This window comes from Exophiala oligosperma (assembly GCF_000835515.1).
Source record: "Exophiala oligosperma strain CBS 72588 unplaced genomic scaffold supercont1.13, whole genome shotgun sequence".
Classification (NCBI taxonomy): Eukaryota; Fungi; Ascomycota; class Eurotiomycetes; order Chaetothyriales; family Herpotrichiellaceae; genus Exophiala; species Exophiala oligosperma.
Window position 1 is genome coordinate 329,533 of NW_015622830.1, and position 23,030 is coordinate 352,562.

General features: G+C 50.9%; 11 protein-coding genes across 12 annotated transcripts; 4 read left to right on the plus strand and 7 right to left on the minus strand.

The window, feature by feature from the left end:
- Window positions 1-989: 989 nt before the first annotated feature.
- Window positions 990-5,527, minus strand: PV06_10468 (uncharacterized protein). Its single transcript, XM_016412023.1, has one exon. It carries the CDS (start codon window positions 5,188-5,190, stop codon window positions 1,378-1,380), a length of 3,813 nt encoding a protein of 1,270 aa, XP_016257643.1. The 5' UTR covers window positions 5,191-5,527; the 3' UTR covers window positions 990-1,377.
- A 232-nt stretch (window positions 5,528-5,759) lies between these two features.
- On the minus strand, window positions 5,760-7,793 carry PV06_10469 (uncharacterized protein; the record flags this gene model as incomplete). The annotated part of the gene is made up of 1 exon (XM_016412024.1): window positions 5,760-7,793. The coding sequence occupies one exon, from the start codon at window positions 7,791-7,793 to the stop codon at window positions 5,760-5,762; it is 2,034 nt and encodes a 677-aa protein (XP_016257644.1).
- Window positions 7,794-8,056: 263 nt separating this feature from the next.
- PV06_10470 (40S ribosomal protein S20) lies at window positions 8,057-8,967 on the plus strand. Its single transcript, XM_016412025.1, has 2 exons — window positions 8,057-8,240; window positions 8,332-8,967. Exons 1-2 carry the CDS (start codon window positions 8,199-8,201, stop codon window positions 8,638-8,640), a joined length of 351 nt encoding a protein of 116 aa, XP_016257645.1. The 5' UTR covers window positions 8,057-8,198; the 3' UTR covers window positions 8,641-8,967.
- PV06_10471 (uncharacterized protein) lies at window positions 8,830-11,327 on the minus strand. Its single transcript, XM_016412026.1, has 3 exons — window positions 10,977-11,327; window positions 10,792-10,905; window positions 8,830-10,721 (listed from the first exon to the last, which is right to left on the minus strand). The coding sequence occupies exons 1-3, from the start codon at window positions 11,020-11,022 to the stop codon at window positions 8,989-8,991; spliced, it is 1,893 nt and encodes a 630-aa protein (XP_016257646.1). The 5' UTR covers window positions 11,023-11,327; the 3' UTR covers window positions 8,830-8,988.
- Window positions 11,328-11,453: 126 nt separating this feature from the next.
- On the minus strand, window positions 11,454-14,462 carry PV06_10472. Of its 2 annotated transcripts, XM_016412027.1 has the most exons (4): window positions 14,192-14,462; window positions 14,116-14,136; window positions 13,930-14,061; window positions 11,454-13,879 (listed from the first exon to the last, which is right to left on the minus strand). In XM_016412027.1, exons 1-4 carry the CDS (start codon window positions 14,266-14,268, stop codon window positions 11,866-11,868), a joined length of 2,244 nt encoding a protein of 747 aa, XP_016257647.1. In that variant the 5' UTR covers window positions 14,269-14,462; the 3' UTR covers window positions 11,454-11,865. The 2 variants fall into 2 exon arrangements, with proteins under 2 accessions (XP_016257647.1, XP_016257648.1); XM_016412028.1 differs by having other exon boundaries at window positions 13,930-14,136.
- Window positions 14,463-14,605: 143 nt separating this feature from the next.
- Window positions 14,606-15,475, minus strand: PV06_10473 (V-type ATPase, C subunit). Its single transcript, XM_016412029.1, has 4 exons — window positions 15,432-15,475; window positions 15,364-15,376; window positions 15,152-15,281; window positions 14,606-15,073 (listed from the first exon to the last, which is right to left on the minus strand). The coding sequence occupies exons 1-4, from the start codon at window positions 15,446-15,448 to the stop codon at window positions 14,745-14,747; spliced, it is 489 nt and encodes a 162-aa protein (XP_016257649.1). The 5' UTR covers window positions 15,449-15,475; the 3' UTR covers window positions 14,606-14,744.
- A 629-nt stretch (window positions 15,476-16,104) lies between these two features.
- Window positions 16,105-16,309, plus strand: PV06_10474 (uncharacterized protein; the record flags this gene model as incomplete). The annotated part of the gene is made up of 2 exons (XM_016412030.1): window positions 16,105-16,182; window positions 16,208-16,309. The coding sequence occupies 2 exons, from the start codon at window positions 16,105-16,107 to the stop codon at window positions 16,307-16,309; spliced, it is 180 nt and encodes a 59-aa protein (XP_016257650.1).
- Window positions 16,215-17,615, minus strand: PV06_10475 (uncharacterized protein). The gene is made up of 2 exons (XM_016412031.1): window positions 17,330-17,615; window positions 16,215-17,279 (listed from the first exon to the last, which is right to left on the minus strand). Exons 1-2 carry the CDS (start codon window positions 17,555-17,557, stop codon window positions 16,419-16,421), a joined length of 1,089 nt encoding a protein of 362 aa, XP_016257651.1. The 5' UTR covers window positions 17,558-17,615; the 3' UTR covers window positions 16,215-16,418.
- A 273-nt stretch (window positions 17,616-17,888) lies between these two features.
- PV06_10476 (uncharacterized protein) lies at window positions 17,889-18,777 on the plus strand. Its single transcript, XM_016412032.1, has 2 exons — window positions 17,889-18,098; window positions 18,155-18,777. Exons 1-2 carry the CDS (start codon window positions 17,983-17,985, stop codon window positions 18,597-18,599), a joined length of 561 nt encoding a protein of 186 aa, XP_016257652.1. The 5' UTR covers window positions 17,889-17,982; the 3' UTR covers window positions 18,600-18,777.
- A 688-nt stretch (window positions 18,778-19,465) lies between these two features.
- PV06_10477 (uncharacterized protein) lies at window positions 19,466-20,690 on the plus strand (the record flags this gene model as incomplete). Its single annotated transcript, XM_016412033.1, has 1 exon — window positions 19,466-20,690. One exon carries the CDS (start codon window positions 19,466-19,468, stop codon window positions 20,447-20,449), a length of 984 nt encoding a protein of 327 aa, XP_016257653.1. The 3' UTR covers window positions 20,450-20,690.
- A 74-nt stretch (window positions 20,691-20,764) lies between these two features.
- On the minus strand, window positions 20,765-23,003 carry PV06_10478 (uncharacterized protein). The gene has a single exon (XM_016412034.1). It carries the CDS (start codon window positions 22,705-22,707, stop codon window positions 20,998-21,000), a length of 1,710 nt encoding a protein of 569 aa, XP_016257654.1. The 5' UTR covers window positions 22,708-23,003; the 3' UTR covers window positions 20,765-20,997.
- Between the last annotated feature and the right edge of the window lie 27 nt (window positions 23,004-23,030).

Consider the following 23,030-nt stretch of genomic DNA (forward strand, 5'->3'; position numbering starts at 1 on the left):
TCGTGTTTGTTCGCTCAACGACCAGCACAAATCCGTCCCTAAATCAAGATGCCTCAGGATTTACCACCTACCGGAGGCTATGAAGCCGTTCAATATAGGGTACGAATGCCGACTCGACTCCTCTCCCGCGAGTCGTGAATCTTGTCCGGGACTGCTTTTCCAACCCTCTCCGTCTACGCGGGTAATGGCTAATACTTTGATTTCGTACACAGCGCAACCTCCCCACTCGCGGGTTCAGGCCGATATGGTACCTTGTAGGCGTCGGTCTCATCATGGGTTATGGTTGGAGACAACTCTTCAAGGGACAGAGGGAGAGGATTGAGCTCTCGCGGGAAAAGATGTGGGCTCGCATTCACTTGACGCCCGTGATGCAGGCGGAACAAGACCGTGATCAGGTCAGAAGGTACTATGCCGACCTGGCGCGAGAGCAGGAGTTGTTGGGAAGCCAGAGCAAAGCGTACAACAGTGACAGGTGAGATCTACGACCCCCAAAACAATGATGCAAGAACTAGGGGGAAAAGCGCAAGATCGGACACCGAAGAAATGCCCATTGTGAACCGCGTGGAAAAAATGATTTGCTGACGAAGAGTGTCTTATCTTATAGATTTGTACGACCGACGTTTACTGCCATGCCTGAAAGGACGGCCGAGTGAAAGACAACACCTTGCAGCCATAAATTTGCAAAAACTCCTGAGTAAAACGAGCGAAGCAGTATCACGAATTACCTTTCCTCGGAGACTCTGTTACATGAAAAAATTATTAAAAATGTGCAAGGGGAAAAAGCACAAGGTCTCGATGGTTCTGGGCTCGAAAAGGCCTATGTACATACTCCATACCCATACCTCCAAATTACTACTACATTTTACTGGACTTGGGGGGAAACGAATTGACCAGCGCAGGGAGAAGGCTAGAGGAAAGTGATAACGCTGGCCTGGGAAACCGGCTCGAGTGTTCAAGCAAGTTCCCTCCGAATCTATACCTTCAAGGAGTGCGAATAAGAATCTTCTTATATCTCAGGTGTAAAGAGGTGCTTGCACCAAGAAATGTCCAAATGTTTCTGTCTTGGTGTCTCTGTTCTAGAAAACCCCTGGTCGTCAATGCGCATGCCGCCACAACATGGCCCCGGGAGTAGGCAAACGTTTTTCCAATCATCTACCTGGGCCAAGGACTATAAACCATTTGCATGAGCTCATCTAATCGTGTCGAAGATCGAGGCTTCCGAGAAAAGTGCATCCATCATCTGGCTTGGGAAGCGAGCCCAAGTTCGTATAGGAAGCAAAAGGACTGAGACGCTAAAGTCCTTTTGCTTCCTTGTAATGTGCAAGTTAGTTGATTCGTTCGCTCGTTCGTTCGTTCGTAACTTCATCTACCAAGTTCCTAGCTTGCAAACATGTCCGCTATCCCGCCGAGATCGACCCCGTCATCCTCGACGGGTTTGGTCGTTCCTCCCTCCACGCCGTGCATGTCCAACAACTCGCGCTGCTTGTACTTTTCCAAAATCTTCGAATGTTGAGGCCGCATGTCGATCTTGCCGAGTTCACTGATCCTGACTCCCCTCACGCCTTCCAGCAACGACATCATGATGGCGCGGAGCTTCTTGGGGCGGCCGCTTAGACCCTCGCGGGCCAATTTCGCGGCGGCCTGTTTGACCTGGCGCTCCGTCATGCCGGGAAGACTGAGAATCACGTCTCGAGGGGTCTGCGTCAGGGGAGGTCGCTCGTGGGCCGGTTGGCCTTGGCCTCCTTCGGTCGTCGTCGCCGGCACGTGGATCGACAGTCCATAGGAAACCCAGATGGTCGCGATGAGGTGGGCGTACAGTCCTTGTTGATCGGCAAAGTAGCCGTCGTTTAAACACGTGATGGCCGTCTTGAGCACATCAGTCGAGATGAATTCACGCACGGCCACCGCCTCCTGGCCCGCGATGAAACGGTCAAACGCAAACTCGGGGACGATCCGCCTCAGGGTTTCCAGGGTCATGGAGCACGATTTTGTGTCGCGGAAGGCGATCCCGTGCGACATAAACACCAGCAGGCGGTCGAGGATGTTGACGTTGGACAGGAGGAAATCCCGCATGGGCTGTCGGTTTCCCTGAGTCAGGTAATTGCCGTTGACGATGGCCTTTTTGCTGCTGAGCTCCTGCTCCCGTTTGGGGTTCAACCAGTGACCCACCAGGTTGACGGCCTTGGAGGTCGTCACCCGAAGGATCGACTCGTCGCGCATCTCCTCGTCGAGGTTCTCTTCTTCAACCTTGATCTGTTTTCGCTCCATCATATTGGCCCAGTCGGTTGAGAGTTTCGTGTCCATCTGTCGCAGGAGCGAGGCCAGGATGGGGGTGAGGAACTGTTGTCGATATTCTGCCGGGCATTCCTCCACCATCTTCGTCAGCATTTGGATGAGAACGGAGAAGTGATGAGGACCCAGGGGTGCCGCGGTGTCTACGACAGCCTCAGCGATCATCTCCGGAACTTGTTGCAAGCTGTAGAATGCAGGGCCCAGTCGACTCAGGCAGTGGAGAATGCCGTAGCATTGCTCTAGGTTTCCACGAATCCGACCACGTACGGACGAAGCGAACCCCTCCAAAGTCGACTTGGTCGATTTGACCTTGCTGTGGAAGTCGTTCATTGACCCGGACGAAATGCCAGACTGCCAATACCGGTCGCGGAGAACACGTCGAACGACCGGTTCCAATTGGGGTGTCACATTCGGCCACGAAGCAGGATCATGCAGCCGGTGATTGTAGCTCGTGAGGCGCAACACAGGGGGAAGGATATTCGAGATCATGGGTGACCACAAGTCGCACGCCATTTTGTGTAGAGTCGAGCCTTCTTGGAGCTTTTCCGACGATATGCTAAGCAGCATCCTCGTTTTTCTCAAAGGCAGTTTGATATAGCCAGCCATCATCTCGAGTTGGATTTGTTGGCCGTGATTGTCAAACGGGACCGACGACCAGTCTTCATGATGAATTGCGCGGAGAGAATCCAGATAGGGCCCGACGCGATCAAATGCTTGAAAGTGAGCAAAGGATTCGAAGCTTTGAAGCGATTCCTGGACGCTTCCACCGACCCAAGCGACAGCGATCGGCTGGAGGAACTCCTGCAGTCTGGCTTGTCGGTCGGCATAATCGACCGACGTCGCACGTTGTATGACTGAAAAGAGTGCGGACTCAAGGTCGATCTGCAATCGTTCATCCGCACCCAGTTGGTTGATTAGATCAGTGAACTTCGACTGCAGTTGGTCGTAGAATGTGACAAAGTAGTCGGCGTGTTGTTGCGAAAGACGCCTCAGTTCCACAGTGGCATAGCCATTCAATTCGTTCACAGATTCGACGTACGCTTGATTCTGCTGATCGTTGACGATGAATGAGGAAAGGATGTGCTCAAGTACATTAAAGGCGAAGCCTGTGTCCTTTTGCAAGGCCTTGTTGGAAACCTCGACTGCGCTCTTGATCAACCGTTCTCTGATCATCGGGTCTCTGAACTGTCTTCGACTCATGGTATCCAGCATCCAGGCCTTCGAAGCTTCTCGGACTCTTTGACAAACTTCCTCCCGTTTTGGCGTCATGTACTCCCGGTGCATATTTTGCCAACGGTCAAGGCCCTTGAATGCTGCATCGACCATGGAAAAGTACGAGTCCGCTTTGAGCAAGTTCATGGAGAGCCTCTGGTACCTGTCCAGATCAAGTTGTTGTTCAAATGCTTGAACTTCGTCCAAGAGTTCGTCTGCTCGTTTCAAAACTGCGTGTACGGCTTCATCGAGTTGGGAATAACAAATCACCTCGACAACGGCGGAGCAGAGTTTTCGATAATTGGTGTAGAAGCCTTGCCGTTCGGGAAACAGTTCGATCTCTTCATTGATGAAGATCACCTCGGGACTCTGTGCATCTTCAGGGAGTTGGTCGTATTGGATGAGCCGTTGTGACGTTACTTGTAAAAGGGGTCCGAGACATAGCTGGACGACGGGAGTATTCCTCCACGATGCTACCTCCAGTAGTCTGACCCAAGCGTGGACAACCGGGATCGAGACTATAAGACTCTCGTGTTCGGCCATGGCAATGATCAGGCGCAGGAAAGGTTCAAGGTTGAGACTACCCGCGTCCGGAGGTGGGTACTGAACCATGTGATCCGACAAGAGGGACATCAATTCCGACAACTTCTTGGAGATGGTATATCTGCTGCTGTCAATATCGTCAACGGAGACCACGGACCACGAATACAGCTGTTGGAAGGACATGATGCTCTCCGGCTGTACAAGAGGGTGCACCAGTGCTTGCACCTCGATCTCTTCCATCTTGGGTCGTCCGTAAAGGGAAAGGAGGACGTCTATAGCCGCTAGGACAAGATCCGCATCTGACTGGGTGAGAAAGCTGCAGGTTGCAGCCAGAGCCAAGGAATGCGATATGGCGGAAGTCATGACCCAGAGAAAAGCCGAGCGCAATGTAGCGAGGGCCTTTACGACCGTGTCCTTGGTCCCGCCCGTGATTTGCCCAGCGTTATGGCATTCATCCAAAAACTGCTTGATGCGGATCAACCAGCCATCCTCGCCACAGCGCACATGATGTACCACATCTCCTACCTTGATCCCACCGGCGTAATTGGCACTAGATGTGAAGATCTCCACGAGCGCAGAATTGAGTTCTCGTCCACGCAGCACAGCAATGCTGTCATCGCGAACGAAAGCGTCTTCGGACAAGCTCTCCAAGACGGTCAGGACAAAATCTTTGTGCACGAGGTCTTGAAACCACAGCTTGACCAACTGCTCATCCAAGTCGAACCAATCCAAGGCCCAGCTTCGCTTGGCAAGTTCAATCCAAAGTTCGGCTACCTTGTTGCGAATGAAGGCCAAGTCCGCCGGTTGGATGTCCTGGCCCAATCCAAGCACACAGTTTCGAAGCTGGACGTTCTGGTCTTCGGAAAGATTGTGACCCTCATGCCGGATGACATGTCCTAGCAAAGAGAGGCCAAAATGGCGAACCAGCGGGGACTGCGATCGATCCGTCGATAGAGTGAATCCAAACTGAGGCGCCTCGCTGCTCGCTTTGAGGCTCTCTAGGTAGTCCGATGCTTGCCTCCGAATGTCATTCTTGGTTGAAGGATTGTGGATGAGGTCCAAAGCCTGGAGGACGTTGGCGGTGTCGAAAGCCTGTTGACTCGCTCCATTTGAGGTGCCGTTGACAGTCGACGTGTCTGTCATTTCCAGCCACTTTCTTTCGAACTGTCGTTCTTTTCAATCCAAGGATGGCATGTCGCGCGCCCAGTATATCAAGCTCAAAGGCTCGGGCAGATCTGATGTCTGCTGTCAATACCTTTTTGTGATGGCAACAGGGACAAAAGAAGCGATCTAGAACACTGCCTGATATCCCGATTATCGAGCTGATTGATGTGGTAGATGTACACAGGTTGCCACTTTTGCAATTGCAGTTGCTGCACTCCCAGTCACTCAAAACGCACGTTGAATATGTAGGTGAGCACTATGATGGTGAGAAGGGTATTGTGTGATCAAGCGTTGCGCTTTTTGACAGGAATAAATGATATGGGACGTTCATGAATGAAAGCAGAACAGATGGTCGCATGTCAAACGCTTCAAGCAGAACATCCAACAACGCCAAATTTACGCACTAACCAAATGTGGAAACTGAAGCGGTCATTTCAATCTCATCCCTTTCTCAGTTCTGAGACCCAAGGGCAAATTCAAGTAGAGAGGTATGCTCTGTGGCATGTGATAAGACAGGATGTCTTTAATTGCTATGTATCTATCCTGCGTCAGGAGACTGGTCCTGCCATACCTCTACCGATCTTACGGGCACGTCCCTCTCGTCGGCCATGGTTCGCCCCTCCCCTCCCTCTGCCCTGTTCTTTACGCTTCCTCGCCGCCTGGGTTGCCGCCTCGCCACTGGCACCTGCTGTACTGCCTCCGCGACCACGGCCACGGCCACGAGCTCCTGCACGTGGCCTTGCCTGGCCGGTTCGACGTTCCGCATTACTGCTTCCAGCTTCTTCACTGTCGTCAGCGGTATCATCTTGCCATCTCGTAGCAGCAAGCTCCGTCTGGTTTCCCCGGAACGAGCCCAAAGCCGAGTACTTCTGCTCTAGACGATCTTGTAGCTTTGGGTTCTTTTTCAGCATGATCGCCCAACCCTCAAGCTGCTCATCGCTCATGCCAGTCTCTCGCTTCAGGTCTTGTCGTACCGGGGATGCCCGTGTCTTGCTATCGCGCGCAAAAAGCTCTTCACTGTCCTTCCATGCTCGGAACAATGATTCTTCGTGCGGGTTTTGATCAAGATGTTGCTGCATTTTCGGTCGAGAGTCCGTGTCCATGGTCGAGTCGACCGTGCCGCCGACATCAGCAACGTCGTAGGTGTCATCTCGCTCGTCGTCATCGCTGTCAAACGCGGCCAGGGCCGCCATAATTGCAGCCTTTCTTCGGATGTGCTCATCCTCACCCTCACCCTCCACGGTTATCGCTTTCCGACCTCTATGTAGCCGTTTCGCCGAGACGTGCAGCTTGTCGAATTCGTCTCCATCAAACACGTTCTTTCTTTGCGAGGGTAATGGCGGAGTTGACCGCGGTGCTATATCATGGGCTGGTCCATCAAGGTAGCTTAAGGGCTCTTCGGACTCATCTGACTCGCGAAGGGTGGCTGGAAGGGAGTCTGGTTCGAGTAGTGCAGCGATCACCGCTTCTGGGTCGTCGTTGAAATGGTCAAGAAGTCGAAGGATGTAATTATTGGATAGATTGGGGAAAAGCTCGTGTATTTGTGACACTTGGGAAGCTTTGTGAATGTGCATGACTTCATGTGCGTCAGCTTTGGCCTTCCCCTTGGCAGGCTTCCGCCGACGGGGCCCCGGCGCAGGATGAAGGTGTGCGGTATTCAGACGGTAGGCCGTGAGTGCATCGAACAGGCTTTGCCCTCGCTTTCCAGAAGTGACGGCGGTATCGGCAGCCAAATGTCTCAAGAATGAGGTTTGGCATACCAAGCTTGAGCAGAGGGTCGGTGTGAAAGCGTTGGATTTTGTCGCTCGGTCAGCTTCTGATTTCATGTGGTAGAGATGATCCAATAGCAAAGAGCTATTCTGCAGCCCATCCGACATAAGACTTCTCAGACAATAGAAGATGTTCTCCGTCAACAGCTTCTGAATTGCAAGTGTGTCAGGCCCCGCCCGCAAGCCACCGTAAGCTTCGATCAGTGACTCGATGAAATCGGAACCCGTCATCAATACGACACCTGCCTCCGGTGAAACCTTGAGGAACGGATTGAACAGTTGGAGAGTTTCCGACAAGGTCTCTTGTTGGTGCAGTGCAGCAGAGAGAGATTCCGATGTGCTTCGCTTCCAACTCTCGACTGCAGTGCTCATCTGTGCCTTGTCCCTCGCCCACAGTGAACGAATAGTAGTTTTCACGTCGGTGACAGAGCCATAAACTGAACTGAGAAGACAAAGAATGCTCAGCAACTTGGATTCCTCAAAGTCGAAAGGAACTCCTGTTCCCAGTAGAAGGCGCTTGAGAAGTAAGTACGCCCGTCTCAGCAGGAGACGTTCTTTCTGTGAACATGTCGAGTTCCATCTTTCTCGTCCCGCGCATTCCAGTAGTGAACGCAAGAATTCCACTTCGGCGGTAGAATCCGAGAATGAGAATTTCGCGAACTCTTGGTCGCTCAGCCGAAGGCGAAATTCGATACTGGAAAGCCACGAGTCGAGATATCCATCATAGACATTGGCACCGAGGCTACTTCTTATGTTTGAAGACGGGAACGGTGCCAGTGGAGGAAGATGGCCTGAGGACCCTCGTCCATTCATCTCAGGACGACTCGTAACACCTTCTTGGGTTCAAAAGGTGTCTCGAAAATTGAAGAGATCCTGTATTAGATTTATTTATCCAACCTTTGCCCCGTCGTCACTGTTGCAAGTGTGACTGTTACTTGTACAGTCAGCGATCAAGTAAAGTGACCGAAATGGTTAGCGTCATAATTATCTTACCTAATTACTTATATAAGCTGCAAATCTTGGCAGCGGCACACGAATTTTTTGAGATAGACTCAAATCCGAGTGCGATTCTAACTCTTTCGAATTCTTTTCCTCCAGCCTTTCATCACTTTACCGAGCCGCAGTTGTTCAGGTCTTGATTGGTGCCGACGTCTCTTCCCACCCCTTCTTCTCATACAAAATTTTCGCACATTCTCATCGACAATTTCAACCGCGAAAATGTCTTTCCAAAAGCCAGAGAAGGATTTCGGCGAGGGGCCAGTACGTTTTGACCTAGCGCAGCGCAGCGCATCTTGAGTGTCTCTATATCGCGCGCACCTGTACTGACTGATGATGTTGCGTGTTCTTGCAGAAAATCCACAAGATCCGAATCACCCTCACCTCTCGCAAAGTCCAATCTCTCGAGAAGGTCTGCACCGAACTCCTCGAGCGCGCAAAGTCCAAGCACCTCCGCGTCAAGGGTCCGGTCCGCCTGCCCACCAAGACCTTGAAGGTGACCACCCGCAAGACCCCTTGCGGTGAGGGTAGCAAGACCTGGGACATGTACGAGATGAGAATCCACAAGCGTCTCATCGACCTCAACGCCCCGACCGAAGTTGTCAAGCAGATCATCATCAACATCGAAGCCGGTGTCGAGGTCGAGGTCACCATTGCCGCATAAAGAAGTGTGGAAGTAGCTGTTGTCAGCCAGGAGTCACCTTAGCATGACAGACAGGGCCAGGGCTTAGTCAACGCCAACGCGAGCGGAGTAAGGTCTTGTGAGATCAATGCAGAATTCAGACACAGCTCGGAGACTTGAGCAAAATTCAAATACTCTGCTTAAGCAAACGATCAATGGAGTGTTGAATCGGTTCAGAAATGTTCAATTATGGTTCTAATTTTGCGTTTTCGGGCTATACACCAGAGTTCTCCGTCCACCATGCGTACACCATGCGCGAAAGTAGATATCTCCCGCAACCTTCGGTTGCAATCGCATCCATACTCGCACGTGTTCGTTGTCACATTCAGGCTAGAAATCATACACGTCCCATTCTCGCATGGGTGGTACCAACGGAATCTGCCCATCTTTAAACCGACCTTCTTCAAAAAGGTACTTGTACTGCTCTTGAATCTCCGTCGTGTATTCGTCGTCCTTGCCTTGGGTATCGTGCCTCTTCGCCTCGTTATTCAATGCCACGACATCAGGAGTAGCTCCAGCATCAGGGAACCAGATCTTCTCCCAGCCCTTGCCATCTGGTCGGTTGTAACATGGCGTACTCTCGAGATACCGCACACGTTGTCCCCTGTATGTACTCAGCTGATTCGGCCCATTCTTCTGTGGCGGAACCGGTGGCAGGCTCTGGGTGTAGTGTGTGGCATGTGGAGGTCGTCCAATCAGAGGATGCGCCGTAGAAGATGTGTTGACAATCGGCTTGACCGATGCTGAGGCAGGGACAGGCGCCAATGGCTGAGCTGACGGCGTCGCGAAAGGGTTGGCACGGGAGATCGGCCTCGACCCTGAAGGAGATGTTGTCTCCATGGTTTCATCTTTAGGCGGCTCTTCTGCGGACTTGGGCCCGAAAGGGTTCGCCGGAGCACTTGGTTGCCCAAATGATGGAGCAGGAGCTGCGCCAAATGCAGGCTGCCCAAACCCGGACGCTGTTGGCTGCGAGGGTTGACAGAAACCGGAAGAATTATTGGCAGGCTGACTGAACGGAGATGTGGTGGGCTGCGTGGTCTGTCCGAAGCCCGAAGCTGGCTGTGATGGTTGCCCGAACGTTGTCGCTGCTTGTCCAAAAGCAGGTTTTCCAAACGCGGATGGTTGCCCGAAACCAGAACTTGGCTGCGAAGATTGTCCGAATCCAGTCGAAGGCTGACTGGGCTGTCCGAAAGTTGCAGCTGGCTGAGATGGTTGTCCAAATGCCGTCGAAGACTGGCCGAACCCACCTGAAGCAGAGGCTGGCGCAAAAGGATTTTTGGAAGCGTTAGACCCGAAGCCAGATGAACCAAATGCTGGCTGTCCAAAGCCTGAGGATGGCTGAGCAGGTTGTCCGAAGGTCGAAGAAGGTTGGGACGGCTGCCCAAATGACCCTGTTGGTTGTGAAGGCTGAGAGAGGGGAGATGATGCCTGGGCCGCCTGGCCAAATGCTGGTTGCCCAAAGCCGGAACTTCCAAACGCAGGCTTTCCAAATGAAGCAGCTGATGCAGGTTGGCCAAATCCCCCAGAACTACCGAATCCGCTCTGGCCGAATGCAGGCTTTCCAAAGGATGAAGAACTTCCAAATCCACCAGATTGATTTGGTGTACCGAAAGAACTAGCTGCTGGTTTTGAAAATGGATTCGGAGAAGAATTCTGCCCGAAAGCGTTACCTGTGGAGGGAGTGGGTACAGACTTGCTGCTGTCACCCTGCGAATTCGAGCCGATCCTGTCGACGATGTCGTATCTATTTGGATGCTTCTTAGCTGCATCTTCCATGAATCTGCTCACATCTTCGGAATTGTCGACGATCTGCTTCATGTCCTGTTCCGCTTTACCCCAGAGGGCAATGGCTTCTTGATCTGCTTCAGCTTGCTTGCCTGAACTCGCATATTCGTAGAAGCGAACCCGCACTTCTTCCGGGCTATACTCATTGCTCTCAAGCAGTGAAGCCGGACAATCTGAGCTGGGTCCATAGGAGGATAAGATCCATTTTGGCCGAGCTTTATTAGCTGATAAATCTGTTCTCACATCGACACTATTCACGCGCCAGGAATCTTGTCGACCTACACCAACAGTGTTAGTCTCACGGAACCACATGGTCAATTCAACCATTTCGGATTGGTCGATGCTCACGATTGTTTCCGAGACCTCCAGATCGATTTGGACCGCCGCTACTCAGAACTCCGAATCTGTTTTGATTTGCAAATCCGCCACCAGTGTTACTTGGGTGCTCATTTCTGCAATTATCTGTGCGGATGGAATCAGTGCTTCGTCGAAGATAATCATACATAACCACAAAGCCAACATGATGAACATACTGCCGTATCTGCAATTACCCTGCAGGAAAAATTTGCACACCACCATTGCTGCTTACTACGACGCTGCAGCAGATAAGATTGCTCCAAAGAAAGCAATCAAAGATGAGAATCGCAGATCATCATCGTCTAGCGCATTTCTGACTCTCAGGCAGACTAGACGTCCGGGGAAATGAAGTTTCAACGGAGAGTGTGACTCGGCTCTGCCAGAAGGCGCGACTTCGTTCGTGTATCCGGAGGTGAGAAGTTACGGACTCGACCCGCCTATGAAATAGGAGTCAATATCAAAAACAAGAATAGCAAATAACGAAGGATGTGATCAAAGATGGCTATTTGTTATGTGAAAAGGATGTTGCTGAAATGGGCGTTGGTTGAAAGAGGCGTTAGAGTAAATTTGGCGCGTTCCTGAGGCTGAGGCACTTTTTACTCAGAACCAATCATATTGCCATAATCCTACTTAGGTGCATATTTAGTTATTCTTAACTCGTAACTGAATAGACCTTGTCGGTCAATTTATTAGACCTGGCAAATGTTCTCTAATACCTTTAATACCTTTGCGCAGTATTGAGGACAGACACCTATCAATGCCGCTGCTATTCTCTTTGTATGATCACAAATGAAGCGAAAGCGTGACTTTTACTCATTTCCAAGAAGATCATAAAACACCATCATGTCCGAATCATGACAGTGAGGGTCCTTTGTCATATTTTTAGAGAGGCATGTCGATCATTGCCATAGCATAAATATAGATTGTGGATACTACATTCCAGCATTACGAAATCAAGTCCTTTGTGACATCTTCTGATGGATACCAGAATCATAGAATTCGCTTGCTGACGGGTTTGGGTTATGGTACTTTTGATCACAAGTTCCGCGCTACACGGACCTCGGATTAAAAGAGCGATAGCAAATCCTCATTTGTCTTCTTCCCTGTAGCATTGTCAAGTTGTTGTTTTGGTGGTGGTGGCTGGGACCCCGATAAATCCATTGATGCAAAGCCATTCATGATGTCGCTGTCGGACATGCCACCAAATCCCGCAGTGTTTGACGTTGAAGATGCTCCATTGCCAAATACACCAAGAAGATCATCCATGTTGTTCGCTGCAGGCGCCTGACCGACTGCTGGAGAATCAACCCTCTGAGGGGTTCCGGCAAGGCCTTCGAGTCCGGAGAGACCGTTTGCTGGCTTTTCAGATACTGAGGCAGGTGCAGCACCGTCGAAATCAATATCAAGTAGATTCTCCACGTTGTTCTGTGCTTCGGGTACTTTGCCTTGCACAGCCGCCGCTGCAGCAGCCGCGGCAAGGGGATTTTCTCTTGCATTCTGCATTTGCTCCTCAATCGCAGCTCGTTGCACTGCATCAGCGCCAAATCGTCCTTGGCCCACGAATTGCTCGGGAGGTTTGTGGTATACTGAAGCTAACGTTGACAATTCCGCAAGTAATCTTTCCAGCAAGGCCGGAGGTAATGATTGGATCGTCGTCGTAATAGGCGGTTTCTCAGACAGGACAATATTTTTGGGCGCATTTTGATCGCTTGTGTTGGACAGGAGGCGCCAGTAGACGTATGCACGATCCCGGATATCTGGGTTGTCAGACTCGGCGGTCGCCGCGTGAAGGACTTTTTGAACCAGGCCTTGCGCAGCCTGCGGTCGTTTCAGGAAGAGCTTCACCACTGCAGTCAATATCTGGAGCTGTGTCTGTGTGAATTCTTCTGCAAAGCCATCGACAAAGCCACCCAGAATGTCGCCAGCGTTGCTTATCTTCTCGGCATACTCGCCCACGATCCAGATTAACGAGCCCCTAGCGTTCGGCTCGTCTAAATCATCTATGCATTTGCATAATGTGGGGATGATTCCTTCGTAGCCAGGGTATTTCCGGAAGATGTCCTTGATCACCACAATGACTTCTTGTACCACATAGTTGACCTTTGTGTTGATCAAGTCTAGCAGTGTGTTGACACATCGTTCACTTGCGCTTTCAATCTTGATTGCAACTTGGCCAATGGCCTTCACCGCTCTTCGTACGAAATCCATGTCTACCTCCAGGGCATACTCTTTGAGTTCCGCAAGTAGTTGGTCCACATTCGCCTCATTCGCTATCCGCACCATGATCTCAAGCTTCTGAAACTTGACATAAGGAGGGTCGTTGTATTTGCAGAAAAACACTCGGATCTCCTTGCTGAGTATGTCGGGCTGTTTCTGGAGCAAGAGATCGATATTCCGCAGCGCCACGTATTGGACTTCTGGTGCCGATGATACGAGTGTTACCAGGGGTGGCGCCATCTTTTTAAGATAGGATTTCTGCGTATCGGAGGGGAGTTGTCTCATATGCAGGAAAACAGCCTTGACAGCGGAGACAACGACGCTGGAATTGACGTGTTGAAATTGAGGGGCCACTCTTTCACAGATATGTTCTGCTTCTTTGACATCCTGTGCCTTGTAATCCGCCAGAGTGCTGAGAATGGTGACTCGACCCCATTCTGTACATTCGTTAAGTGCCATGAGCAGTTTTTTCAGGGTATTGGGTGTGATTTGGAGGGCGTTCGTCTCGGGCGCAGACTCGTTGATTTCTGCCAGCGCTTGTACTGAGTTGGCGACCACCATTGGATTTGGATCGCCAATCATTTCCTGCAGTTTTTCGAGGAAGCCGTTCTCGAGGCACATGGCTGGATTGAGGTCGAAGAGTTTCGCGACGCATATCGCCGCAGTCTTTCGGACATAAGGGGACTCGTCGCTCAAGGTCTTGCGTAGGGGTTCTTCCATATAGTCAATCATCTTGTCCACTCTTATGCAGCCCATTGTGCGAATGGCTAGGGCACGAATTAAAGGGTTGGGGTCTTCGGAGTCCTGCACGAAGGTATTGACGGCGAGAATACAGAGGTCGGGGTGTGATTTGGCGTAGTTCCTGGACACAGTTTAGTTCTCGTGTTCCGGTGTAGGTGTACATAAACGTACATGAGATACAAGTAGACCAGCTTCTTCTGATCGAGGTCTGCCGTTGCGATGTTCTTCAGAACGTCGGGAAAGAGCGCGGAGACATCTTTGCCCAGTGTCATCGCCATGATGGTTTTCTGAATCGCTTCCTTGCTAAAATTGGATGAATCAGAATGGGGATGGGTAGATTGAGGACAATGTTCTCACCGTTCGTAGGCATATTGTGATCTGAAGAATCATTGTCAGCATCTCCGTCGCAAAAGCACAATAGTATGGGACCTACACCAGGCCGGCCCTGAGTTCAAATGTCTCGCCCTTCCGCGGGGGCGCAAACGCATTTCTCATCCTGTTCATTGCCATATTGTCGGCAGGAGGGGTTCCTCGACACAGTGGACGTGGCGGACTTTGTACTCCGTAAGAAATTGAGGGGCTATCGTTCCATTTCCAGGGATATGTATCAACGGGGCGAGGGCCAAAGATGCAGTTCAGCGAGGAGAATGGGCTTGTTTCAGGTCGACCAAGAAATATAGGGCTCTTTGGGCTGTCACGTCGAGAATAATCAATGTTGTCAACTTCGGCATGAAGTGATTGGGAGTTGTGCCCCGTTTGGTTTGGGAATAAACTGGCGCCGCCCTATGGATTCCAGACTATTCCAAAATCGCCTTTTCTATCCCTTTATCGAAAACAACAACGGTCGAGACACTCAGATATCTATTGCTTATCTCTCTTGGCTAGCAGCTATCTGAGGCCACATATACGAACTACCCCGGTGAGTACCTAGTCAAAGGTGTGAGCTTTGAAGTCGCGCGTTGCAACAACATCCAAACACCTCAAGTTCAACATTGTGTACCACCAGCTCCTCTTCCCAGCAGTAACATTGCCACGACCATGCCATAGAGGCCAAGCACTTCGGCAAAGATGAGTATGAGCATCATAGCGACAAAAAGACGGGGCTGTTGAGCTGTTGCTCGAACACCAGCGTCTCCGCAGATCCCAATACTAAACCCCGAAGCGAGACCGGACAATCCAACTGCAAGTCCAGCTCCCAGTTGTGTGAAACTCGTTGCCAAATGTGTCGGTTGGGTCGAGATGCCGTACGAGATCAGGATTGATATGACAAGTCCATAAATCGCAACAATTCCAGCCATCAGAATCGGCATCAAGCCTAAAAACGGGCAGCACGGTCAGAAGGGTTCGGGCTCAAATGCGGTGGTCTTATAGGCGCCGAATCATCAAGACGCACTCCTAACCATGTTGTCCGGTCTTAGTATACCCGCTGCCATCACACCAATGCCGGATTTGGCAGTTCCGTACGATGCGCCAAAAGTTGTCAAAGCGATGGCTACGGCGCAACCCATGGCGCCAAAGAAGGGCTGGAACGAGTCGTCAGGTATGTTTAGGTATTTGAAAAGCTCATCATCATGCAAGCAAGACAAGAGCGCCTGGCCTACCTACCGAGTATACAGGACTGTACAGTTGTTCAGTCGTCTAAACTTCACTTGTAGCAAAAACCGAGGACTTACCAGAGATCTGATGCCATGATTGTGGAGGTCACAGCCGAAGATTGCGACGGGCGCTAAAACTTACCGAAGAAGTGATCAAGATCTGGGAGCTGATATGTTTATATGCTGGTGGAAATAGCTGGCGCCTACATTTCTGGGGCTAAGCAGGCTGCAGCATTCTCTCCTGTAGCAAGACGAGTGAGGTATAGCCATCTGGTTGGTCGGACAAGTATATTAGGAACAAGTCCACCTCTAAGTAATCACATCATGGGTTTATGGTCTCTTCGTAGCTTGCACCATTAGGGTGTAACACTGACCGCGTTGTTTCAGGTCTCTGGAAGATGGCTCGTATTTGGGCGAACCCTGGTAGCACTCCCTTATTCATGATGACTATGGGTACTCCTAGCGTCATTATTGGCATAAATACATCTTCTTGGGCGTCGCTTCGACTGAAAGGTGCAATGAAATGACAAAATCGCAGTGTGGTAGGTAGGGAGTATTGAGTGGTCACTCTAAGGTAAATTAGATAGCCCCTGCTTAGAGCAGCAGCGAGAATTACTAAATAAAGTCAGGGAGCTTGTCCAGCGAAGTCTTTAATGCCTGGAATATCACCTCGCCTTTCTTCCCTCCACTTATTCTCTTTACGAGCTCCTCTTCCCTTATATCTTGATTCGAAACTTCAATAGTACTCATCATGGCGCTGCCCAATCTCCGCCGGCTGTTTGTCGAAGCGCGCACGGAAGCCGAGGAAAATGAATACTCTCGGAATGCGGTATGTCTATTCATACATATCATAGACTCGTTATGCACAAGGGGTCACTAAGTATCTGGGTAGTTTTACAACCTTGTTCTGTTCATTTCCTCAGTCGCCGTCTTCAGCCTGGTGGCGCAGCGCATGAGCAACAATAAAAGTATCCGATGACAAACGATATCCCTCTGGTGATAGTACAAGTCAAGAATGGCGGCACACCGATCTCCTTCTCGAGCCAACGGTGCTTGCCGACGATGTTAGTCAGTCTCCTCGCCATCACTACTCAGGAAGTCGTAGTGCTTTGCGCCTCTCACCAACCGCTTCGCAGGCCGTCCTTGACTAGCCCGCTGTCCTTGGTTCTTGGTCTCCTCATCGGCACCCCAACGTTCGGCACCCTCTTGAACAGCCTCAATATCTGCCGCCAATTCTCGGGCCTCCCTTATCTGATTGGCCTTTTCGATAGAATATCGGCCAGTCATTCCGACATCCGCCAACATCTCCTTCAGGTGCTTAATCTTGGACTTTGGTGTTTCGTAGGGTTTGAGCTCCTTGCCCCATAGCTTGCGGATCCCACACTTGACGAGCCAGCCCTGAAGCCGTTTTATCTCCGCTTGATCGGGATCAGCATCTGCATCTGGGTTCGCTTTGGTGGCTGCAGGCTTCTTCTGTCTGCCTTGCGGAGTTTCTTTTCTTCTCTTCTTGGGCTGGGGCTCTTCGTCGAGAAGCACCGACATTTCACTGTCCGAGTCCACATCATTATTTACATTCTTGTCATGTGTCTCGGATGCTGAAGCCTCATCGGAAGAGTTGTCTTCGTCGGATATATTCCTTCCTGCCTTCTTAGTGTTCGATTTTGACGGCTTTGACTTGGTGGTCAGCACTTTCGCGGAGGGCTTTTCTGGTTTGGATTTTGACTTTGGCTTAGGCGGATCTGGGTCGAGCTCGCTCAACGGCGAAGATGTACCTTCTGACTGATGCTCCTCTTTTGCAATTTTCTGCTTTTTCCTTGGCGCAGTCTGTCGTTCAACGGATCGCCGCTTTTTTATCGTGGGCTTGCCTTCTTTGCATGGTTCGTCTCTTGGCTTCATTGAGAGGGCCTCATCGTCCGGAAGGGTGGACTTTAGACTCGTTAGTCCTGGGGAATGCATACCGCGAGTGAGTGACTAACCATTTGATCCTTGATGACATCCTTACTTCGCTTTGCCCATGTTTCATGATTTCGGAAGTAGTCCTTCCTTAGACCGAGCTTCTGCTCTGAGGCTTCACGAATAGAATTGACAGAGAACTCAATTCCGGCTTTGTGAGCCTTGGTTAATTCCTGCCGAAGGCTCTTTTCAAGATCGCGATCGGACGGCGCCAAATCGCTCGAGGCTTCTGACAGCTCCGAGTCGGACATGGCGCTGGTAAACAAGAAAACAATGCGACCGCGGTATGGATATTGAGCAGCCTTTGTCCTGCGACTCGAGCAAGGGTGATCTGCAAGTGGAGGACGCGTCGGAGACCTATTCAAAAATATGGAGTGTCCATCCTCCGGTACGAGTAACAGTAGCACAATACCAGTAAATACGAGTGAGTCGTCACTTTCGCAGGCGACATGATGGAGTCCCCGCAAATACAATAACAATCGGATCGGATCGTCTGGAAAGAGAAACCCAAGCGAGGCTGCATCGTGCATCGGAATTATCGGGCTTTGACAAATCGGTGCCTTTTTCTTACGGATTGCGCAGCCAACTTGTTTGATTCTTCTGTAGGCATCTTGGGTGTTGAGACCAGCGCAGAAAGCATCGTCAAGAGGTTCGGTTGAGCGGAGGAGGTGAGCAAATGTCTTTTCCGTCCTCGGGCCTGGTATCTAGCTCGAGAGACGATACTGTGACGAGACACGATGCGCCACCTAAACAGCCTCCTCCAGGCGTCGTCCTGGACAAAGACGGGAAACCGTGGGTCACATTCCAAGTCGCGAAGCCATTGAGTCTATTACTGACAAGACTGTTAGATGTCGAACCTGCACGTCGTCCGCCGCATGGATGGCGATGATGAAATCCTCGACCGGCAAAACCACCAAGCCGGTAGTCCCAATCACCACGCCAGCGTCGGATTGTCCGCCCGACGTCGAGGAACTCGGTCGGTCTACCTGGACACTCCTCCACAGCATAGCAGCTACGTACCCTGAAAATGCCCCTCCGGAGACGCAGTCGATCACGAAGCAATTTATATCCACATTTTCAAAACTATATCCCTGCTGGGTCTGCGCCGATGATTTTCGAGCGTGGATGGCCAAACCAGGCAACGAACCAAAGGTCAAAGGGCAAGAGGAACTTGGCCAATGGATGTGCCAGGCCCATAATGTCGTCAATGTCAAGCTGGGAAAGCCCGAGTTCAACTGCAACTTGTGGAAGCAGAGGTGGAAAGACGGCTGGGACGATGGCCGATGTGATTGAATGAAAGACACAGGCTTTGAGCGAGGTTTGATGGATATGCACACCTATTACACCTTCTGCTCTACGACCGGCGATGGCGCACTATCTCCTCTCTGTATAACAGACTCTCATGTATAGACTCATGTATAGAATGTACCACGACTAGACATTTTATGGAAAAAAGGACATTTGAATTAATAGGTACATAATCGGCGTTGTTCCATTGGTGAGCATTATACATCACCGAGTAAAGCACCCTTGGCTGAAACAATGCGCTCGAGTATTTGGAGACAAGTATATGGATTCCAGGACAATAAACAGACTGAACATGGGTAGTTCAGGTATATGGTATCCATCTCGGTATAGTTGATACCGAACGTGTTGTTTTAAGGGGTGTTTGTATGAATGTTTTGGCCCCAAGTCTTTTGGCATGCTTCACGTAACCCTTTTTTTTAACGACTACAACTCCATCCCTATTTTTACCTTACGACTTGTCTTTGAACATGTCGAGGAAGGTTTCCCATTATTGTTTGGATACTCTATACTCCTGAAGACGATTTTTGGATAACTCAACCAGCCTTATATTGGTGTTCTCTTGGGAGACACGAAAACATCTCAAGATGCTCCCTTGAACAGAAAGAAACACCATTTTACGTCGCGAAGTACTTTGGTACAACCAAGCACTTAGCCGCCCAAACGCCGTTTGCATCGCCAATGATTGAAAGGAGATGCGTCGTACAATTAGGATGCTGCTTTGGTGGAGGAAAAGCACCCTTTTATCCGTAACCCTTGGCCTGGTCACCTTGATTTATTTGTTGGCCAGTCTTTCTGTCAAACCCAGATATATATACGGTCAAAAGGACCCTCTGGCCCTTTACAACCCGGCGATGTTTTCGCCGGGTACCCCCGAACCCGCAGGACAACAAAACTACACCCGGGTGTTGGTCATGGGTCACCTACGAAACGAGGACGTGAGTTGGGTGTCTCGAGACGTCCCGGGACTGCGTACAAAGTTTTACTTGGTCGACGACGACACCTCGGGCGGTCTGCCGGCCAACAAGGGCCACGAGGCCATGGTCTATTTGACGTACATCATCGACCATTACGACTCGTTGCCGGACGTCGTGCTCTTCTTCCACCCTCACAAGGTGGCTTGGCACAACAACATCCTCCTCGACATCGACACTTCCAAGACCCTCAAGCTCCTCAGCAGCCCCCACGTCGTTCGCCAGGGCTACTTCAACACTCGATGCCACCTCGACCCGGGCTGCCCGGACTGGCTGCACGTCGACCGACCCCGGTGGAGGCACGACCTCAAACACAAACCCGAGGAACCCGCCCTGACCACCAAACTCTTTCGCGAGTTGCACGGCGCCGACGTTCCGGTCCCGCACGCCATCTCGCAGCCTTGTTGCGCCCAGTTCGCCGTGTCCGGCGAGCGAATCCGCCAGCGCCCTCGCGCCGACTACGTCCGCTACCGCGACTGGTTGCTGTCGACCGGCCTGGACGACAAGACGTCGGGTCGACTGATGGAGTACTCGTGGCAGTACATTTTCACGGGGAATTTCGAGTTTTGCCCTTCCCAGCACCGGTGCTACTGCGACGGCTACGGCATTTGCTTCGAGGGCGAGGCCGGTCTGCAGAACTGGCTGGCCATTCTCAAACAGCGTGAAAGACTCGACGAGAAGTTGGCATCCTTGTGGGATTCGGGGGTCAGAGGAGGCGAAAAGTACAAACGCCTCGCGGCCAAGGTCAAGCGAAAGACCGAGTTGCTCGACCGCCTACGCGAAGACGCCCTCCGGAGAGGCTTCGACCCGGCCCTGAGGGCCGCAGAGTGTGGGCGCCCGTGGCACGAGGGAGATGGCTTCTAACAATGGATTGAAAGCCCCCCGCTCTGTTTTGAGAAAGCAAATATTGCCCATGTGTGTCGCCTTGTCGAGAGCGACTTGTTTTGCTTTTGGAAGGATTTTTCTCTTTCTTTTTTTCTGGCCCAAATACCATCACGGACGGTGCCCTTGGGAATCTTGTCGGAGTCGCATGTGTGATCTAGCCGCTAGCCTTGGATTCATTGGCATACAATGCCGTTTATGTATCTCTGTTGAAGCCCCCCCCTCCCCCCCCCCAAGTCGATCCTTACCAAATGTATGGCTGTCAAAGTGGCCATGTCGAGATATAGACCAGTAGAATTATTTGTTCAACATCGTTTCATTTCCAAAATAATACTTGAAACCCTAGACCGATATTACAGAAATTGGTAGGTACCCACGCCAGACTCCATGGCTCAATAGTCATACATGGTATCATTGCAAAAGCCCAACATGATGCATCATCCCGTCAAACGACATAGAAGAACTAGATACGCTTCGAACCGCTTGCTCTCTTGATAATGAAACGGCCAACATCCATGACGCAACAGTATTTAGTAGTTCATCACCATCTCTGCCGTTCCAGCCTTGGGGTCGTTCGCACCATCAAAATTGCCCGGGCCATAATCATCGAGACTCTTGTATGCAGGAGGACCTCTGCCGCCGCCACCCGAATGCGCGCCACCCGCGTTCCTTCCTCGGATTCCACTCCCGGCAGCAGGTCCTGGACCACGTTGTCTTCCACCAGAGCTGGCTTCTTGCGTGTTGTGCTTGCTGCCCGGAGTGTTTGGATTGTTGCGGTTGTTGAAGTTAGCCTTACTGGCTGCATTGCGTTGGGCGAATCTGCCACCTCTGGCTGGACGCTTTTCCCCAGCCCAAGACCCATCCTCTCGATCCACCGCACCATTTCGTGAATAGCTGTTTTGAGGCGCATAGTCGGAGTCAGCATCGTTGACATGCTTGCGTTTGTGGCCGCCATCGTTGTTCTCGTGCCTCCGTCCTCCTTTGCTACGTACAAAGTCGTCTTCTATCTTCAGCATAACCTTGTCTCCAACAGTAGTCTCGAACATGAACGCTTTCTCTGGTGCAACAGATTCCCATTGCTGGATTTTTGCTGCATCAATTTGCCTTGAACCTTTACGAATTGCAAGGACTACTAGTGGTATAGGGTCCTGCGTGATAATCTGGGTTTCTGATACCGGAGCAACTCGTGCCGCCCAGATGCGATCCTCGTATTTTGTGAAACCGGTCACCTGCCACGTTACCTTTTTGCCCCGGCCACCGACTTTCTTGACAAGGCTCCTTTGTGGCACATAGGGGGCAATTAGAATGCTTGAGGCCAGTAGGCGAACCTCTCCAGAGTCAATGAGAGCTGTGGGAAGCCCCGTGATGAGAGTGATCAAACGAGCAGAGTCTGTCTGATTGATGAGGTAGCCAAAATAGGAGAATTGCTCGGTGATTGTCAAGTGTTTCCGCACACTCCTGGTTGGGTTTGGTCCACCGTTGGTAACGGCATGATTGTGGCGGTCTATGGCTCTCTGGACGACGTTGATTTCAGTTTCCGGATTCAGAGTCGATTTCAATTCACAGACGTGGACGACATCGGCGATGATGGGCTTCCGCAGGGGTGGTGGTTGATCGGCGGGATGGGAAAGCAGAGATTTGTTCAGTCGTTCAAAATACTCTCTAAATCCTTTGGCGTGCTTCGGGCGATCCTCGTAAATCTTGATTTCCTCCGCGTTGTTGTAAGTGAAGACTAGCTCTCGAAGGAATTCCTGCTTGAAGCTCATTGTGCTTTCAAATCTTTGACCAGCAGGGCCAACCTCGGGCTTCAACACTACCATGTCGAAATGGAGGTTTTTAGCATCACAGATTCTATTGACCAGATCGGCGAAATTGGTTTCGTTTCTTCCTGTGAGCAGAATTGTCGCTACATCCTTTGACTGTGTGCTTAGTTTAACAAGCTGAACAACAGCCTCGTTCCACCAGCCTTCCCATGCTCTGGTTTCTTCCTTTTCTAGGCCATCTCCAGTTGCTTCCAAAATGGACGAATCGTGCCACCATCCTCCGTATGCCAGAGTCTCGTAAGCTTGTAGCATTCCTATTGCAGGACTTGCCCATATTTGAGGGTTTGGGAGAGGACTAGAGAATAGAGTATTATCGAAGTCGTAGACATGAACTGCTTTGACTTGGGCAACCGTGGGAATATCGCGACTCTTGCAAGACCACCGCTTTAAAGCGTTGGTAGAGTAGGAGGCTTTCATTTTGTAAGATTGTTTAATGAATGTAAATGGTGTCGGGAATGAACGTTGTGGTTTGGGGATGAGCAACAGCGCTCGTTGTCATTGACGTGGGGAGGACAATCGATTCAACAGCCGCATCTGTCTGAGAAGCCTGACAAACAAGAGATATGAGAAATGGAGCCGATTGAGGCAGAGGAGTCGAGGCGAGTTTGAAACAGAAAGGTTGAGTTTCTGTGTACCATCAGACTGCACTCCGTACGAGATGTCGATATTCCAATTCCGAGGGATTTGATCGTGATACGAACAATGAAGAGGACGAGGACCTTCAAAAGTCCAACAATGGT